At 42.9% G+C, this 19,040-nt stretch overlaps 3 protein-coding genes across 9 annotated transcripts in view; 1 reads left to right on the top strand and 2 right to left on the bottom strand.

Moving 5' to 3' along the window:
• Positions 1–8,701: 8,701 nt before the first annotated feature.
• LOC117587868 (coiled-coil domain-containing protein 43) lies at positions 8,702–9,686 on the top strand. Its single transcript, XM_034278835.1, has 3 exons — positions 8,702–8,972; positions 9,032–9,253; positions 9,315–9,686. Exons 1-3 carry the CDS (start codon positions 8,811–8,813, stop codon positions 9,555–9,557), a joined length of 627 nt encoding a protein of 208 aa, XP_034134726.1. The 5' UTR covers positions 8,702–8,810; the 3' UTR covers positions 9,558–9,686.
• Positions 9,687–9,755: 69 nt separating this feature from the next.
• On the bottom strand, positions 9,756–11,115 carry LOC117587867 (protein bfr2). Its single transcript, XM_034278834.1, has 2 exons — positions 10,336–11,115; positions 9,756–10,261 (listed from the first exon to the last, which is right to left on the bottom strand). The coding sequence occupies exons 1-2, from the start codon at positions 10,900–10,902 to the stop codon at positions 9,941–9,943; spliced, it is 888 nt and encodes a 295-aa protein (XP_034134725.1). The 5' UTR covers positions 10,903–11,115; the 3' UTR covers positions 9,756–9,940.
• A 396-nt stretch (positions 11,116–11,511) lies between these two features.
• LOC117587756 overlaps positions 11,512–19,040 on the bottom strand; it is a 49,047-nt gene continuing 41,518 nt past the window's right edge. For 4 of the 7 annotated variants that reach the window (XM_034278685.1, XM_034278681.1, XM_034278684.1 and 1 more), the window contains 5 exons: positions 18,696–18,792; positions 14,232–14,369; positions 13,539–14,169; positions 12,808–13,476; positions 11,512–11,916 (listed from right to left, as the gene is read on the bottom strand). In XM_034278685.1, the coding sequence (XP_034134576.1) occupies positions 11,762–11,916; positions 12,808–13,476; positions 13,539–14,169; positions 14,232–14,369; positions 18,696–18,792 (1,690 nt within the window). In that variant the 3' untranslated portion in view covers positions 11,512–11,761. Of the gene's footprint in view, positions 12,131–12,807; positions 13,477–13,538; positions 14,170–14,231; positions 14,370–18,695; positions 18,793–19,040 lie in introns of all 7 variants that reach the window. The other 3 variants (XM_034278682.1, XM_034278687.1, XM_034278683.1) reach the window with 2 other exon arrangements.

Raw genomic sequence — 19,040 nt, 5'->3', positions numbered from 1 at the left:
GCTGATGTCCACACTTTCGACAGGTGTTGCAACCGTGAAATATAGCAACAGCGAAATATACACTTAACCTTTACTACTCTTTTTTTTCTTTTAATTATATTTTACTTATCATTTTTTACCAGTTATTTTCTCTCGAAAATAACAACCCAAAATGAAAAGGTCCTGGTCTGGTGGCTGGGGTAAGTTCAAGGAGATTTTCTGAAGAGTTCTTTAATTAGAGTTAAGGAAGAAATTTCCTCTGCCAACAGGCTACAAAGCTGCAACAACTCCTGTACACAGGTACACACAAGCGTCGACACGTGCTTTACATGTAAAATTGACAAGGTGACGGAGGTGGAGGAAGGGGGTCAAGCGGCTGGAGCGGCAGGGGAAGTGCGAGTGCGAGTGCTAGAGAGAGAGAGAGAGCCATGAGGCAATGGCGATGTGTGAAAATGCAAAATGAAGAGCCACCAGTCAGCGGTGCCAGAGGGAGATGGATGGGCCAACGAAAGCCAAAGCAACAGAGTGAGAGAGAGAGAGAGAGCGCTAAAGCTACTCTCGGGCCAAATACCTCGTAATCGTGAAGAGTGAGGGTATATTGTTTACGTGGTGTAATGTGTAACTGAAATCAGAACAGGACAAAATAATACAAGAAAATATGAATGTTTTACAATCGGATTTTACATGAAATGTTTTCCGTTATTTTCTCATCGCAGCTTTCATCAAATGATTTAATGGAAAACGGAAAGGAAATGCTCAAATAGGCCAATACTAGACAATAAAATCATTTTCAAATTCTATTTTTAGGGAATTAGTTTCGTAGTTTTTATTCAATGATTAAAAGAAAGCAGAAACATTATAGGGTATCCTTATTCTCTTAATAATTCATTTTTACCTTCATACTTATTGTGTCTGCATTTATGGAATTTTTTATGAATGATGCAGCGACAACAACAACAATTTGGCGTTGATGAAGTGCTGAAAGGCAGAACCTGCAGTCAAGTCCTTCCGCACAAGGTGCATTCAAAACAAGGTAAGGCAGCAGGAGTGAACTCTGAAACATCTTTATGTATTCCCCCCACGATCTGCCAGACCTTTCTGTTGCACGCACCTTTCTACTCTCTTTCTCTCTCTGCCTTTCTCTTTCTTCCTCTTTGCACAACACGCTCTCTGCGCATTTGTTTATGAATTAATAAAATTTTAATTATGTTGCACAAATAATTGCTCACTTGTGCAGAAGAGCATATGGTGGGGAGAGATGGGGGGTAAGGAAGGCAGCATGGAAAGCAGGCACATAATAAGAAAAACAAATGGCAAAAAATGGAATATGGAAAACAAAACGATAACGGTAAATAGGAAATGCCCATAAAACCAGGTATACAGAGTGCATTTTCATGAATAATTTAAGCCAAATTGTGTAGTGTGGAAAGGAAAGGAATGGAATGGAATGTGTTACCCGCATGGATAATTGGCATTTTTATTTTTTTGATTTTTTTATAATTATGGAATTTAATTAAAAGCCTTTCTGTGTGTGTTTCACAGAAGTCACTTAAAATAACTAAATATAAATATATAAATAAAATGTATAGAAATTATTTGGACAGCATAGACTACGATTTTTAGCATCTCTTAAGATTTTAATCAGCTTGTACAAGCTAAAATAATTGAAAAGTTCGCCACAGCAGGCGCCTGCCTTACATTGTCTTTTTTTTTAAACTTCACCAATAATGTTAGCCACAAAATTTGAAGAACCTTCAACTGTACAAAAAACTGTCAAATTCTGCGAACCGAAGGAATCAGGTGACTGACTGACGGAATGACTTCTCCCCAGAACACACACACAAGCACACATTATTCCATCCATTTACCCGTACAAGAAGATACTTTTTATACCAATTTTTCTAAATGTTCTCACACACAAACCGTCCAAAAATTATGTACTGTGTCTTCACATTACACGAGTCTTATCATTTATTAAAATTCAGGGGAATTAATTAAGTGAGAGAGAGCGGGCTCTCGGAGAGTGGGCCTCCCGTTGGGGCGATGGTACGAAAGTCCCTATAATATAATGTACATATTTAAATATATCGAATTTCCTCGAGTAAATATACAAACGAAAGCAAACGCTAAACAGCAGAATGGAGGGGAGAGAAACGGTGGGGACTGTAGAGACCTGCCATATAACAAAACTATTTTGTACCTAATGGCATCGTGCCGAGAGGTTAAAGACATGCCACAAAAAATACACAAAAAACCAAAACCCTAACAACGGACAAAGACCACCAAAAAAGGAAGGCAACCTTTTAGGAGGGGTACAAAGATTTGGATACCCTTAAGGAATCATAGTTCTAGTGCCACTGGAACTGTTCAAAGGTGAAATAAACAAATAACAAATAAGATAAGATATCTCAGAAACATATCCTACAAGAGCTTCCATATCCATGTGGCGCTATATTCTCGTATAAACTTTCATCTGTAAGCACTAAAATCAATTCAAAATCAAAATACCCTCTCTATTCGTGAGGGTATCAAGGGTATTCCTGGTAAAGCTCAAATCCTGTTTACTTCCTTTTTTGAGCTCTTTTGAGCTACCTAAGCAACGCCGCAACCGAACAACAGACAGAAGACAGAGGACAGAGGACAGAGAAAGAGAGCCACTAAATCTTCTATGGGCACAAGGTTTTAGGAGATTCTTTTTGCGGGCAGCAGCAGAATCTCATGGATGGATGTAGATATCTGTATCTGCGTGCTTGTATCTGTGTGTGCCTGTGTGTTATGTATATCTTTTTTCATATATCGTCTCGGCCGCTGATTTATTATTTACTTTATAAAAAATGTTCTCCTCCAAATCAAGTTTTGGGCGGGAGGAGAGGATACAGGGATGAGCGCAGGAGGTGAAGCAGGGTATCAAAAATGTTGGCTTAATTTGTGTCTGCCCCAAGGAGTGGCGGGTGGAGGGAGAGTAGTTTCTATCCATTAGACGGGAGGAAAGGAGGATGTAGCCCAACCTCAGAGTCAGCAACTTGGACCGCTTCACGGAAATCTTGTTAAATTTCGCTTGATTGAATTTGCTTGCATTTTGCCTTTGCTTGCGCCGAGCGGCGTTTCTTTCGTGAAATCCTCTGTTTATATTTCTATATATTTTATATTCTTTTTAGATATACATACATGCAGTATGTATTTTTATATTTTGTCAATTCTCGACCACACGCAGAATGATATTCTAATACGAAAAATTTTCAGAAGAAATGCAATGTAACATGGAAATTAAAATTATATTTGTAGATCTTCCCCCTCTTGGGATTCCTTCTTTATAGTATGCATATGTACGTATGTGTGTTGTATGTCCCTCTCTTTTCCTACTGTTCCTCGCTCCTTCTATTTATTTACCTCTTTAACCACAGAATTCATGGCAAGGAAATGAAACACAAACAAGAAAAGGAAGTTGCTTGCAGGAAATCGAATCAGAGATTCCCTAAGTTGGATGCCTATGGTTTGGAAAAAGTTCAGACCAGCAGCTTATGGCAACATCGAATAAATGCTTTTAACATCGAATAAAATATTGAACAATTTTAAAATCTTCCTCTTATTATATTTTCTAACCACTCTATATGAATCTGATCCTCCCCTCAAGTGTTATGCCTCAAGCTACTGCCGATTAGCACACATCTCAGAAAGAGAATCAAAAGCGCGCTAGAAGGCGCTCGGAGGAAGCTGTGGCTTGCAGAATGGCAGTGGCAGTGGCAATGCCAGTTGCCACCTAGGCAGAGTTCCACTGGCATTTATAATGGGTAATGCGAGGAAAAACCGCAGAAAATTTGCTATACATCTGCAAAGAAAAAGAGCCAGTGTTAAAGCATAAGCCGTGTCGTGTAGATGAAAACTGGATTTTTCCACACACAATGAGATTTATTTATCGTGATTGTGCGCTTAATTGAAAATTGTTTGCGACTCAACAGAGAGAAAGAGAGAGAGAGAGAGGTGCGAAAGAGGGAACACGAGAGCGCAACAGGAGGCAACGAGACCGACTCCTGGCTTCCGTTCTGCGGGGTCGTATCTGCGCCCATATATCACCGTGAACCCATCTTGGGTCTCCGTTCTGACTAACGGTATTCCTAACACACATCTATTGACATACATTTTAGGGTCTGACTGTACTTTAACTGTACTCTGTACTCTGTTCGTTCCCAGTCTTCTACCCCCCTCCTTTTCACCCAAAAACAATTTGTCAACGACATGAGGCAATGATATAGCAGGAAAATAGCATGGAAAACTGTAGCCACTGTTCCGAGGGTAAATGAAAATGTCAGCAGCATCAGGCTCGGCTCCAACAGCAACAACATCGCAATAGTTAAGTGGATACCGAGAGAGAGAGAGAAGGAATAGAATCCATCAACCGCCCATGGAGTCATCCCATTGGCATCCAACTGGCAGCAGGCGAAACCAACGAAACCTTTTCAATCACATTACCCGATGGAATGCGACCCCAAGAGTGCTGCTGCTGCTGCTGCTGCTATATTATGCCATGGTATATGGCCTCTAACTAGCATCTGGGGGGGTTGCTAAGCAGCCCACTAGTTAGCAGCTCTTTTTAAAATAAAGAACAACTCTAGGACGCTTGTAGAAATGAGAATTTTAATGAGGAGTATGGGAAAGAGACGTTAATAGTCGTTTTATGAGGAAGATCATATTAATTTAGAGTCCATTTTTTTAGGAGACTTTTGTACAGCGTTGATTAAACGTTGATTATAAGTGGAAATTAGTTCTTTACATGACACTCTGTAGCAGATAGTTCCGCAGTTACAAAGGGAAATTAGAAGGGCTTCCTTTGCCTTCAAATTCTTCGTTTTCGATCTCAACATCTGCCATCTGTAAATCCTCTTAAAACCCCACAACATGTGAATGATATACAAAACTAACATGTGTTTTTCAGTTGCGAATCAGCGGCACTGACAGCCGCCCACACGCATGTCCTTATAGAGAGGGATCCTTTCAGCCAGGCTGCGGGGCGGCGGCCACGAGCTACCGCGTGTAATCCTCCAGCATTATTTCTATTCTGTGGCACACGCTCCACGCTGTGGGTGGTCTTGGGGCGGAAAGTTCCATCAGTTACAAGAATAGAAAGTACTTTACATGATAAGCGCCCCGTGGCATCCTTGACAAGGCACCCGCTCGCTCTGTGCCAATCCCCCCCATTGTTGTTAAATGTTGTATTTGTGGGAGACATAATGCACCTCCCAAGCCCCCCCATCAGTCACCAATCCACAAAGCAATTTTTATCGCATTTGTATTGTTTTTCTGTTTTTGACTTGTTGCACGTTGTCTGGCCGGCAGTGGGAATCAATTTGCAACTCCTTCCACTCAAAACTTCACACAATTAGAGCCAAGAAATCAGGTTGATGGCCATGCCGGCCGCGTTGGCTTTTTACGCGTCCAGGAAAATACACAAAAAGTTTATGAGGCGAGGGCGTGCCCCAAAGATGGTAGTTGAAAGGAGAGCCATAAAAACCGAAAGAGGAGCCCAGAGCCCAGAGAGAGTACTGCACAGTGGTTTGGCGACTGCCTCGTGGAGAACTGAAATTTGTTGGAATAGAGTGGAAAGACCTGAAAGTACGTGATCTACTTATTCCATGATTATTTTCATCCCACTGTACATCGCTCGTCTCTTTCGAGCTAAGAATGAGCAACGAAAAAGTGTGAATTTTATGAGCTCTCTGGAAAGTTAAATGGTTCCCCCAATTTTAATGACGACTGCAAGACGTCGGCGAGGAACCCTCGAAGGATAAGTACAGATGTATGCACCGTTAGTGAGGGTGTAAATAAAGCCAAGAATATTCATACCTTTCCGGGTTATCGCATTTCCACTGGATCCGCACTTCATTCTTAGGGTGTCGTCTGCCTGCGTCAATTACTTAATTTTAATAGCCTTTATTGTGCCACCAGCACAAATACGCAAACAGCACACATTCTACCCCGCGCCCATGAATGTGCGGCACAGAGATTGGAAAGTGTAAATCGCGTCCATTTACAAGCTCATAAACACAGAGTCACTGCTGGCTGCTGCTGCATCGTTGTGGGCCATTAAAAAACAGTCAACAAAACTCAAGTTCTACGCCGCAGACGGTAGAGCATTGGGTTAGGGGAAAAGAATGGAAAATATTAAGACAGAGATCTACTGAGAATTGCTGCAGCAGAAGCCTCTGCAATTCTGCTAAGCCTCAGTCGATGCGCTGCTAATATTCGCCCATGCCATAATCCATGTAAAGTTTTGCAGAGAGCAGCATAACGGATTTCCACATGAGGCTTCCACCTTCTTCCGTGTATCTACAGTGAAAGCTCACTGAGAGCGATCGCACTCCTTCCTGCCAATGTCTTCAAATTCTTACTGTAAGCCCAAGGTAATTTTATTCAAGGCAAGGCACTAACAGGCGGCTCTCTCACGATCGTGATCTATTTGGTTTTCTCTCTAGGGAACAATCTCGCATTTCTAGAGATGTGGCAGAAATGTTCTCTTAGGGACCTAATAGGTTACAGAAATAAATCACTGAGGAATCACTACGTTGTTTACCACCGTCCACAGGTTGTGCCGACTCCCACCCACCTGCATAAATTACATCTTGAGTCAAACTTTACGAAAGAGTGCCAGAGAGAGCGCGTATTTACAGTTATTTTCGCCCCTTTTGCTTTTCAAAAACTAATTAGAAATTCTCTGCCAATTGGCACTTTCCTTATACATTACCCCTCCAATCACTCCATCATCTAATAGAAATTATCTAATAAACTTACATACCTTTATAATTCATTCAAAATCGTAACTTTCCACCACTAAATAATTTGGGGACGGGTGTTTTTAGGGTCTTTTGCCGAAAGTCGCCTTGTGATTACACACACACACACACGCCACTATACATACAAGTGCATGTTTGTATGTCTATTCCACTTGTTGCCAACTGCGCGTTTTGTTGCTGGAATCTCGAGTGTCCATGCGTGTGTGAATGTTGGGCTTTGTGTGTGCGTGCGTCTGTGAAGTGGTTTTGGTTTTTTTTTTTGTTTATAACGGCGTCCGCCAGTGCAACAAATAAACAAAAGACGAAGGCGACGACAGCAAACGGCGACAGCGCGACGACGACGACGACGTCAACGCAGGTGTCGCAGACGTGTGGCGTATGGAGAAGAGGAGCGGCGGGGGCTGCGAATTATTACAGCGCGACAAACATGACATGAAACACACTCGTGAGAGGAGTGGTTGGGGGGCGGGAAACGCGCGTACGAGCACTGAAGCAACGACAGAGAGACACACACACACTCACGCACTATAACGTAAGAACCGTAAGAAACAGTTTAACGTAGTAAACATTTTGCAATTGTCTAGCGAAACAATTAATCGATAGACTACACTTTTACGCTGCAAACGTCGCGAAACTAACACGAAACCAAACGGGGACATTTATGCATTGTTTAATAAACACACAAAAACTAATATTTTTAGTTCTGTACAAAAAAGCGCAGCAGGCAGTGTGACCGCTGACTTATCGATTAAATATACCGCACGACCATCAAAAACATACCGAAATTTACCTTCTCATTATGAAAATATACCGTAATTTTACCGCATATCTTAAAAAATGTTCCTCGATTTTGATGTTCTCTTTAATTTTACTAGCAAGTTAGTATTCTCAGCGCTAAAATTATAGTTTTATCCGATTAAATGATCAACTCTCCACAAGTTTGACTAGTTTTCAGGTCTTCTTTTTATTGGAAAGTTTCCAAAGTAAGTTTAAAACTGAAAACACCATAAAAAGCATAAAACGTTACGTGGTGGTCATGGAACGCTACGTGTTTGACAACTTGTTGCATGTTAACCGGTTGTAGGGTATGTAATGTTTTTTGTGTAACCTACTCTCATTCAGGTAAATTTTAATGACTTATCTTGGATTGACATGTTTTTAACTTTTTCATGGGGTTTTTAGATACATTCCCGGTATCTATAATCTGCAAAATTTCGTTAGGTGGATCTCCAACACATTGATTGAAACCTGATATTTTAAAATTTTCCTGAATTCGAGGATATCCGCCTCCCTATGGGTACAAAATGTTGGCTTATTGGGGAACAGGGCTGATCACTTCATGCGGAGCAGCATGCTGCTGATCCGTACCGTTAACAAATGTTTCCCACGGTATAAAAAGTCAGTAGTTACGGATATTACGAAAGTGGGAGGGATATTTGAAAAACATGCATTTGTGGCTTTTGATACCCTGTAGGACTAATTACTAGATTAAATTGAAATGTTGGTTATTCCGAAAAGTAAATATTATACCGCAAACGTTTTTAATACACTGTCTGTTTCATCAAAAATATTCCAGAATATACCAAAAATGTTGTGAATACTCATATAATATACTGATACCATAAACCATGAGCACTAACCAAATGGTATTTGGTTAGTGTCACGAGTGAGTGATGAAACTTAACCCATTCGAATTCGCACTTTTTAAACGAGTGAGCAGCCTGCGCTGAAATGTGGGTAATACTACTATTTAGAAATGTTTCTTGTCGCTTCAATCTTTCTTTTTGCATAAAACCAAATATAACCAAGACAACATTCATTAAAAGTCTTAAAAATTAATAAAATTCCATCACAAATTTAAAAACCCCACAGGTCTACAATGGGCTAATTGACTATTCCTCAAACAGCTGGCTGCTGGCGGTGTTTTACAACACTTTTTTACAACACGCCGAATTTTATTGCCTTTAGTGGCTGCATTTTTTGGCTGGCTGGAGCAACCGGATTTAGACTGAATCACCCATCCGCCCACCGGGAGACCACACTATGAGCGCCAGCGAGGAATTCCAGAGCTGGCTCAACGAGCAGCTGCGCCAGCTGAACACAGACGAGGGCGTCTTTGGCTCCTACATTGTGGGCATACTCGATGGCGAGGAGTCGGAAGAGGAGAAGGCCGAGGCGCTCGAGGGAATTCTCAGCGAAACCGGAGTGAGTTCTGAGGACTTGGCCATGAATCCAAGCCTGCTAATTGCTACTTTCTACAACAGTCTGCCAACATTGATGAGCTGGTGGCCACCATAATGCAGAAATGGTTGCACAGCCATCCCAGTACCGATGAGCCGCCCAAGAAGGGCCTGGACATTGATGTGAACGGCCAGCTGGCCAAGCTGCTGGCCCAACAGAAGCTGCAACAACCCGCCGTCAAAGAGCGCGAATACACCGAAGAGGAGCGCCGCATCAAGCAGCAGATTCTGGCGCAGTATTCAGAGGTTTCCTCCCCAACCGTCTCGAATCCATGAGCAAATCCTTAACATGTGCTTTGCCTTGCAGACTGCTGTGCCTGGAGATGACGATGAGCACTCGGAGCCGGAGAGCGATGATGACAGCGGCGCTGTGGCACGCAACACAAACAAGTCCGATGTGCAGGCCTTGGCCAAGGAGAAGCGGGAACAGGCGCGCCAGGACAGTGCGGCCAAGAAACTGAAGGACAAGGAGGATCGCGAGAAGCAGAAGCAGCTGCGCGAGGAGAAGAAAGAGAAGCGCAAGACCGTCAAGGGTGAGCGCCGTCGGTAGCGCGCCCACAAATATATCCTCGAAATCAGGAGAAAGAGAGGGGGGCGCACGAGACAACCCCCGCCTAGATACTACACATATATCTGATATATCCTGTAAATTATATACACACTATCCTTTGACTTATGACTTTCGATTTTGTTTTGCAATTTAAACGCCAAAGTTTTTGAAGGGATATTCTAAAAATGTCTCGGTTTTTTCTGGTTTTTTCTTGCATTAATTTACTAAATTAAATTTAAAGTTGCAGCCACGAAGATGCAGCGGGGAATACCCACTCTCTCGCTCTCTAATGCTAACTTGGCCAACTGTTTACGTTTAAATCGCGGCTAAGAATCGCAAATGTTCACCGCGCTGTATATATATTAGGATTATTTCTATGTTATTTATGGATCCGTTTCATCGGTATGTTCTTGACCTTCGTCTTCGGCCTCTTCCTCCTCATCGTCGAGGGCTTCGTCTTCTTCGTCCTCCTCATCCAAATCTGGCACTGGCTCTGACTCTAGCTCTGCCTCCAGCTCGGTATCCTCGGGATTGCCTTCATCATCTTCCGGATCGTCGGTGTCCTGCTGCTCCGCCATCAGCGCCTGCGACACCTTCATGATGCCCTCTAGGTCGTGCAGCTTGAAGCGGCGATTGTTGGGATCCAAGCAGTTGGCTTTTACCTCCAAATAGTCGCCAATTTGCTGCTCATCCCAGCTGGAATACTGACACACACACACACACAGAGGAAACCCAAGAGATTACATCATCTTCAGCGGGAGAAACTGCCGAGACTTACCACAGAGCTGGAGGTAAAGAGCAGCTGCTCCTCGCCTGGTTCCGACTTGACTCTGAGAAACTTTTGCAACAGGCTCGCCTGCACATCCTTGCGCCAGAGGCACAGGCGAGTGTTCTTCATCCAGTCCTTGTCGAGTAGGTCCGCCTTCTTCATCAACAGATCCACCTGGTGAAGCTTCACGAACTGCTTCTTTGGCGGCAGACTTTGCGGCCGCTTCGAGGTGCTGGCCAGCGGATACTCAAAGTCCTCGTCGCTGGGATCCGTTTCTAGGTCATCGTCATCATCATCGTTTTCCGAGTCGTCATCACTGTCCAGCTTTGAGTGGCGACGCTTCGTTGCCTTCGCTGCCGTTCCAGCAGCCTTTCGCTTGCGACTGCCCTCGCCAGCGCCTGCTCCAGCTCCAGCTCCTGAGCCTCCAGCAACGGCCAGACCGACACGCGACTGCTTTGGTGGTCGCTTTTTGGTGGGGCGCCAGTCCTCCTCCGAATCGGAATCGTCGTCCGGACTGTAGTCCTCCTCGTCGCTTTCCACAAATGTGGTGGTCACCAGCTCGGTGCGACTTCGCATTCTTTTCTCTATTCCCTGGTTGCTCGCTCTGTTGCTGTGTGTTGCTCCTGTTGCCGAGGTCGAGGTTTTTTCTAGAGATTTTCTTAGCTCCTGCGCTCCTGCTGCTGCTGCTGTTGCTGCTGTTGCTGCTGCCACTTCTGCCTGCTGCTGAATGCGTCCCAAAGCTGAATGAAAATTTTATTGTTGACTCCGAAAAAGCTAATTTCCACACGCGCACACATGGACATACTGGTTGGCGCTCTTTATAATCGGTGTGGACTCTCTCTTTGGATTCCTTGGTGTATCCTTTGCGGAGCTTTTGATTTCGCGCTTTTCCCTGCTGTTTCTCTCTCTTGCTCGCAGTGTGCTTTTTCGTACGCTCACAGCGTTGCAGTTCGTGAGGCCACAGGGTTGTATTTGATGACACGAAGGGATATGCCCGTGTCTTCGGCTGAACTTAAGGACAGCAGTCGCTCAAGTCTTGTACTACCGCCAACATTTAATATAATTTGTACTCCTTTTAAGTTCTTATTTATAAAATTAATATATTTCCCCTTTTTATCCACTTTCTCCATAATCAGCGACACATTTCCCACGATGACGAACCAAAAACCAATACACTTTTATTACTTGTTTGCCTTTTAGAATATTTATATTTTATTTAAACATTTACGTAAAGCTGGACATTGGAGCACACATACACTAAGAGTCTACTACACTTATTTTATTGCTACTTCGTTGACGTATTTTCTATGCAAATTTCTAATTTCATTTACTCATGACTCGTCGTTCCTCTACTTCTGCTACTGCACTTAAACATCTAGTCGGAATGGTCTTCTCATCGCCATCATCGTCCGGCCATTCCTTAGACCTGCAAACGCTATACACGCGTGGGCGTACCATAGATGGATCCAGCGCCGAGTCCACTCCCAGCATTATTCCGCCTCTGGGCAAGCGGCGAGGCTGGCTGGATGGCCGCCGGCCCATTGTTGTTGTTCAGCAGGCGACGTTGCTGACTGTCCGAATAGGCGCGTTCTACAATTGGTGGAACATACATATATGTATACCGTTATGGGTATCTCTCCCGATCTTGTCTCATGCACTATGGGACGCAGGAAGTCTTTCTGTCTTTCTGTCTTTCTGTCTTTCTGCTCGTGTTCTCTTTGTGTTTGAGGCATGCACTTTTTTTCTTACATTTTCTTTTCTCTCTCTCACTCTCTCTTGCTTTACCATATATTTTCCGATTCTTCTTTAAATTGTTTAACATGCAAAAAGGAAAATTACAAAAAAAATAAATAAATATATTTATTTATATATTCGATAAGACTGGAGTTGAATGTGGGTGCTTGGGTGGCGTTAGCTGTAGTGAATGATTATGTGCAATGATAACTACTAAGGCAACCGTGTGGCACTGCTGCATGACGCGCGTTGCATTCCATCGGAAGTTTCTAGGATTTATCTTTCATTTACGTAGGCCTTACGAGCTTGCATTTCATTTGGATAGGACTTCATGAATAATTTTGATGGGAAACCTTGTGCCGAGGGTCAAAAAAAGTTTCCCTTTGATCTCCTTTGCAATTCGAATATCATCTCTGAAACAGAAACCTTATGGCACTGCTGCATGACGCGTTATAGGTTTAACTGAAGTTTTGATAGTTAGATCAACCAATTTTAGATAGAGTAAGCCCCAGACAGCAGGCCTTTGATACCATGGACAAAGAAAAATCGAAACGCTAACAGAACCCCAAACAGATGGATGGACGGACAGTCGCTTTGTGTTGCAAATCTTAAGGGTAATTGTAATGGTAAATTATAATTAAATGTGGAAATCAAAACCAAAGTGGAAGGATAGCATGCCGAATGAGAGGGTTTTATGAGAGGAGTGCAATCAGAGCCATGTGGCGATGGGAAAACCGATGCACCTACCTCGAAACTTCAGGCCCTGGGCCTCGTTGATGATGGCCGCCAAGGCCGGATGCTGGTAGCGTTCCCGGAATATGGCCGAACCATTTGTGTTGCCATTCAACGCGGCACCATTTCCATTGACATTGGCATTGCCATGATGGTGCTGCTGTTGCTGTTGCTGTTGTTGCATCATCAGCAGCTTATGCTGCGGCGTGTGCTGCGGCGTTAGGGATGTGGGGGGCGTGGCATTGCCATTCTTATAGTAACGATTTTGGTTGGGATCGTAGGAGGCCTGCTGCTGCTGCTGCTGTGGTTGCTCGTGATTCTGATTCAGTCGATTGGCCATCTTGATGGAGGCACAGCGCTCCTCCTCGTTGTTGCGCATCTTGAGGATACGTTGGTCCTGCACCGAGTAGCGCGAACCGTTCAGGGCATTCAGCTGGTTGAGATTGCTGACTTGGCTGCTCAGCTTCTTGCCCCGAAAGCTGCCTGCTGGCGAGCCATTGTTCAGCAGAGTGCCGCGCGAGGAGCTGCCGTTCGTCTCGGTGCTGTCCCGGGATGCCTCGCGATAGCTGGACGGACGATGCGTGGACGGTGGCGTATCCAGGCCGCTGTCATGGGCCGAGCAGTCCAGTTCGATTTTGCTGGGTGCACATCCTCCTCCTCCACCCGTGGGCAGCATGGGTTGAACTGCAAAACACAGCAAAGATTAGTGGAAAGGAAACTTGCGCAAAAACAGGGGAAAGACTCACCTGAGTGCCGCATATCGGTGGGCGCTCGGGGCTTGCGGTATAGCCAGTCCCTGTCCAGCTCATTGCCATTGTCCGGTGTGGCACTGACCCCGCGGAAGAGCCTGGGACGTCGGAGTTGAACCTCCGCCTCCTCTGTCTCCTCGTCGACCACCTGATTGCTGCCGAAGCTGCTGTTGATGAAGATGCGCCTGGGCGACCCATACAGAGCTCCGCCCTGCGTGATGCTGTTCTGGGCGGAGGCATAGCCGTTCGAGTACCGACTGAGATTCGCATTGCTGTGGTGGGGTATCTTCTGGGGTGTCGAGTGGTTCGTGCTGATGCCGCTCAAGTGGTGGTTGTGGTTCTCGTTGTTCAGCGCACTCAGATCTGGCACCGAATCGGAGAAGAGGAAGGGATTGGCGCCACCATAGCCGTTCAGGCTGCCAGCTCCGATCTTGTGGCGTGCCAATCCGCCACCCGTTCCATTCGTCATCAGCCAATCATCCAGAGCACTCGAGTAGGTGCCACCCAGTCCAAAGTGCTGGAACTGCAGCGAGGCATGCGACACGGGGGCAGCCAGCGAGGCTCTCGAGCGCGGTCCCTGGGCAATCTTCAAGGCTCGTCGTCGCTCCTTGGAGGTCATAGTGCATTCCTAACAGAAATATGCGGTTAGTTTTTAAATCCAACTTGCCTTTTTATTCATGATTTACATACCTCCAAAAGCTCGAACCAATCCTCGAGGCCATCGTCGCAGCGCAAGAGCACACGACCCTCGCGACCCAGCAACAGTCCAATGGCGCTGTATGAGCGCCGATTTAGCCACTCCACCTTCTCGACATCCACCAGCTTGACCTGAGTAAGAAAGAACAATGGAAAATCGTTAGTTAAACAAGTTAAAGTTAGTTCTTAAAAAACTAAAAGAGTTGTGTGGGGGCTCAGTGTGGGCTGATTAACAATGGAACTACTGGTGCGGGTGCGAATGGGGTCAGGGTTTGAAATTAGTTAAAGGAACTGCCACGGAAATCTTAAAGCTTAGATTATTCGAGTGCTAAGACTTATATCTGATGGGAAGAGACATTGGATGTAGAATAAAATCGCCAAGAAAGGCCCACAACTCTAAAATTTAAAGTTGCAAATAAATCTCAAAAATCTTGCAGATTGGAATAAACTCCTGCAATTTCTAGCACAAATCTTTTACTCCGTAAAAGCAATTTTTTCATTTCCCTCCTCTCTACACCTATGCACATATAGATTTCCCTAGTAAAAATCTCTGGAATAAATTGCAGCTCAATTATTTATAGGAACAAGAAGTTTATCCCTCGAACAACTTTTGCCGCCCAACAATGCAACAATTAAGTGTCGCTCTCTTTTTTCCCCCTTTTTTTGTCATTTTGCAACGCGGTTAAAAGTCATTAGGCCAGGAGGCTCTTCCATGAACAACTTTTTTAACATGTTAAACTTTGTATTGAACTTATTTTTATGTTTTTTATGAGTAAAAACTTAAAGTTTTCAACTGCTTCTCCCCCTCTCCTGCTGTTCTACCAAGTATTATGGCCAAGAACTATGCGGAGGCCATTAGGCAAATATGTCAGCAGCATCAGAAGCACCAGCAGCAGCAGCGTGTGGCAATTAGCCAAGTTATGCGGCCTCTGTAAGTTTTCCCCTATTCCTCTCCTCCTTTCTTTCAATATTTTTGCTTCGCTTTTTCTCTGCTCTTCTAATGGCCAACATAATTAAGTTCTTTAAGAACTGTAGGGGACGGGGAGACGGAGCTCTGTTCACTTTTTATGATGGAATATGGCATCAAGTTTGGGGCCAAAACGATTGCTCTTTCGAGTGTGTCGAGGGATTTGCTCATCATGTCACGATCAAAAGGGATCGAAATGGGAGCTCACTTTGGGGAGTAATATTCCAAAATATGTCTCGTGTGGGCGCATACATCTCACAGATACATCAAACTAAAATATTTATAATATTACAGCAACTTTTGATGGTGCAGAGAAAACGTTCAAAATAAACTTGAAGACAAGAAAATCAAATATTTCCAATATTTTGGATAATTTTGACAATCTATTTCAATCGATTCCTCTCTCTATTTTGACCTTTGTTAACCCTTTCCCCAAAAAACTCTGACCTCAGACTACACAAATCCATAGACCCCTAGCCCACAATAGTTGCTTTGAATATTTTCCATTTTACTTTCGGTTAACAAATCTCCAACCAACGTTCAAGGTCGACATTGATCTGCCTGCTGTTATTATAAATTATTGATATTTATGAGATTTTATGAACAAATTGCATTGTTGCTGCGCGCGCTGCCTGTATGCCCCTTGTATATTTTGACACATTTAATGGCATGAGCTGTCAAAACGAACACAAAGCCTCAATGTTAGCTACGGGATTTTTGGCATTGCAGCAACATTTATTGGAAAGCAAATATTTTGTATTATAATATGATAGTATGTGCTGCAGGAAGGGACAATAAGCGTGGTGTGAATGGATATTTAATGCAGAAATTCTTCAGACATACCCCAGCATCTCTGGAATAATTTTATTTTACTTTGTTAATGTATTTCCATCTAATTAATTTAAATTAGTTATCATACAATTTCTTGTAGCTTTATCCCTGTCTATTCAATGATTACCTTTTAATTATGTACTCCAACCTTTTTTTACATGGTTAAACACTTCAGCAGTCTTTGCAGGGCTATCATAGAGCCAGCCAAGGTCCTTCAGTGCAACCCAATTAATAATGCTCATTAATGTTGGAAACAGGTGCAAAAGTGCATTTCCCCCAGGCATGCTTCAGCTACCCTTGCCTAGTCCCCATTTCTATGCAGCACTCTGATGATGAAAATCAATATTGATTTCAATCACTGTCAGAGTGCAAAGAGCTGCAAAAATTCTCAGCGTAAAGAAGAAAATTGAAAATGAACCCGCAGCCCGCAGGCAGATGGGGCAGACGCCACTCTCATGCCTGCATATCTCTCATCCTTTCCATTTCCCCTCCTATGCCCCCCTCTCTCCTTTTCTATCTTCATCACCTGTAATTATTCTCGATTGATTTCCCTCGACAATCAGACCAGCAGCAGCAGACAAATTTCTGTTTCATCTGCCAGACGATGAAAATGGTTATGGAAAATGTATGCAAAAATCAAATTAAATAATTAGATAGAGGAACTGTCTGTCGCCTTTCACCCACACTCTCCTCTGTCTCTGTCTCTGTTCCACCTAATTGATTAAGTTGATTATATTGACAATATTGAGATACTGAATCATTGAATCACTGTAGTGTCAATAAAACATCAATGAACATGCAAAAAGCACAAGAAACAACCAAAAGAAAAGATAAAATGTGTGATGCCGCCTTCACTGTTGAGTTCCTCCCAATGAAGCAACAAGCATTTCTTTCTCTTTCAAACCCTCTCTATCTGTCTCTTTCGATTGTCCATGGTTGTTGTATTTGCTAAGGCGTGTGTCTCGGTGCGTGTGGGTGGCTGTCTTTGATGTTTCGTTGGCCATTTTTGGTGGCATTTATTTTTTTTGGTTTTCAATTTGAAGGTCATTTAGGTGTAGTTTATGGGTCTTTAAAGATTTTGGATTAATTATATATGTAAATTGAACGATCCGAAAGATATCACGATTTTATACAGCTGGAAATTTACATGGGGAAGATAATATAATTTTTGAAATATTCTAAGCAAAAAGTAAATTTAGGGATCGCTTGCTCCTCTCAAATTATACACTTCCAAATATACAATTTTCCCTGCACATGTTCAGTTCATATTCTTGGCCAACAAAATTCATTGCGCTTTTAAATTCTGCCAAATTTCTTTATAAATATTTTCCGCCACATATTAAACAAGTTAATCTCCCGCATGGGGCATCGTTCCACCTGTCATTATTTTTCTTCCCTGCCCTCGCTCCACGACTTTTATTTACTTTGGAAAATTGCCCGCACAGCAACACAAAGATTTTTTTTCTTTTGTTATTTGGCGGAAAACAACAAACAAATAAAGTGTATTTTAATTTAAAATTAAACAACCTGCTAGCTGGCTGGGGATGTATTGACAATGCTTTTAAGGGAGATTTTAGCCGGAAAAGTGCCAACAAAAACGGAAAGCAACATCAAATTTTAAACAAAAATAAAATTAAATTCAGCAAAAAGCAGCAAAGAGAGGGAAGGAGGGGGATACAAGTAATTTTCCCATGATCTCTTTGCGAATGGCGTGGCGTTTGCTTTTGTTGCATTTTTATGTGCATTTTCCTTATTTGTTTAAGCAGCAGAAAAACGCAAACAACAACAACAACAACAAAAGGCAGTGGCAGCCTCAGTTGCTGAGGCTATGAAATCGTGTTTCAGATACACTAACAAAGGGTAAGTATAAAGAAATTAAATGAATCTTACAAAGGAGAGACAGTAGAGAGCAGCAAGGGCTTAAATTTCCATTATATTCTGATTTATTTTTTTAGAAATTTTCGTAATTTTACATCAAGAATAGAGCATCAAATAATGAACCTCAATAATCAGCTCAAATTTTTCCCTCTCAACTTATGTTGTTTTTCTTTCATTTTGTTGTTCCTGGTTGTGTTTTGCCCGTAGTCTTTTCTGTCGTATTTGCTCACTTTTCATGGAAAAGTTGGTACGTAGGGTTGGGGGCCGTAATGGGCTAATGCTGGGGTGAGCAGCGCCCCTTAGGGCGTGTCGTGTGGGGTTCTGGAGCGCATGGTTGGCCAAATTAACATGCAGCAGATGCAGCAGTTTTAGCCAATTAGTTGGATCCTCAAAGCAGAAGTTGAAATTCTTCTCTCTGCTTGTTTTACTAAGGAAACTATTGCCCATAAATCGGATAGATAGATCTTGCATCTATATATCTCTCTCAAATGGCAAAACGTGACAATGTCTGGGCATTGTCAACCACAAAAAGACCACTTCATTTATAAGCAATAAAAGAAGGTGTGTCTCCCTCACAGTCATACACACTCGAAAATCTTAGCGGAGACTTCTGAAAGAGCAGGTTCAAGTTCATAAATCTCTCTGTCTGCCTTGCAATAGAATTTTGCACAATGCGCAGTAAATAAAAAAGTTTTGCATCCCAATGAATATATGTATAAAATAAAGTGCAAGATGGTTTCTTATATTTTCTAAAAAATTTAAAGTATTTTCTCATAGCTTACCTTAAATATAAATTGTCCCATATCGGAGGCACGTTCATTGGCCGATCCCGAGGCCCTCTTGAAGCAATGCAAGTAGTCACGAGTAAGTACAAAGTATCTGCAAGATACAATAAACAAGAAAAAAGAGATGTTCAACAAAAACCAATCACGACGACTCCAATGTGACCTTTAAATGTACGACTTAGAGTACGAAAATATCTGGCCAGCAAATCTCCAGTTAAAGGTCAACAAACAACAGCAATTTTAAAGTACTTTCTATACATATTTATCTCCCTGGCATTTGTTATTAATAAATCATAAATCATGCGCAAAATGAATCACAAAATGGTGTAACAATAATGTAAA

The sequence above is a fragment of the Drosophila guanche genome, unplaced genomic scaffold (assembly GCF_900245975.1).
Source record: "Drosophila guanche unplaced genomic scaffold, DGUA_6, whole genome shotgun sequence".
Taxonomy (NCBI): Eukaryota; Metazoa; Arthropoda; class Insecta; order Diptera; family Drosophilidae; genus Drosophila; species Drosophila guanche.
Note: the sequence above shows the minus strand (reverse complement) of the source record. Positions and strands in the feature narration are given on the sequence as shown.

What these genes read in the sequence shown, in the direction of transcription:
- LOC117587867 (XM_034278834.1), bottom strand. Translation starts at nt 10,902, where the DNA reads ATGCGAAGTCGCACCGAGCTGGTGACCACCACATTTGTGGAAAGCGAC. An exon ending in TCTTTACCTCCAGCTCTGTG is followed by an intron (nt 10,262 to 10,335) that starts GTAAGTCTCGGC and finishes TGTGTGTGTCAG; the next exon opens with TATTCCAGCTGGGATGAGCA.
- LOC117587868 (XM_034278835.1), top strand. Translation starts at nt 8,811, where the DNA reads ATGAGCGCCAGCGAGGAATTCCAGAGCTGGCTCAACGAGCAGCTGCGC. An exon ending in GAATTCTCAGCGAAACCGGA is followed by an intron (nt 8,973 to 9,031) that starts GTGAGTTCTGAG and finishes TTTCTACAACAG; the next exon opens with TCTGCCAACATTGATGAGCT. An exon ending in TTCTGGCGCAGTATTCAGAG is followed by an intron (nt 9,254 to 9,314) that starts GTTTCCTCCCCA and finishes TTTGCCTTGCAG; the next exon opens with ACTGCTGTGCCTGGAGATGA.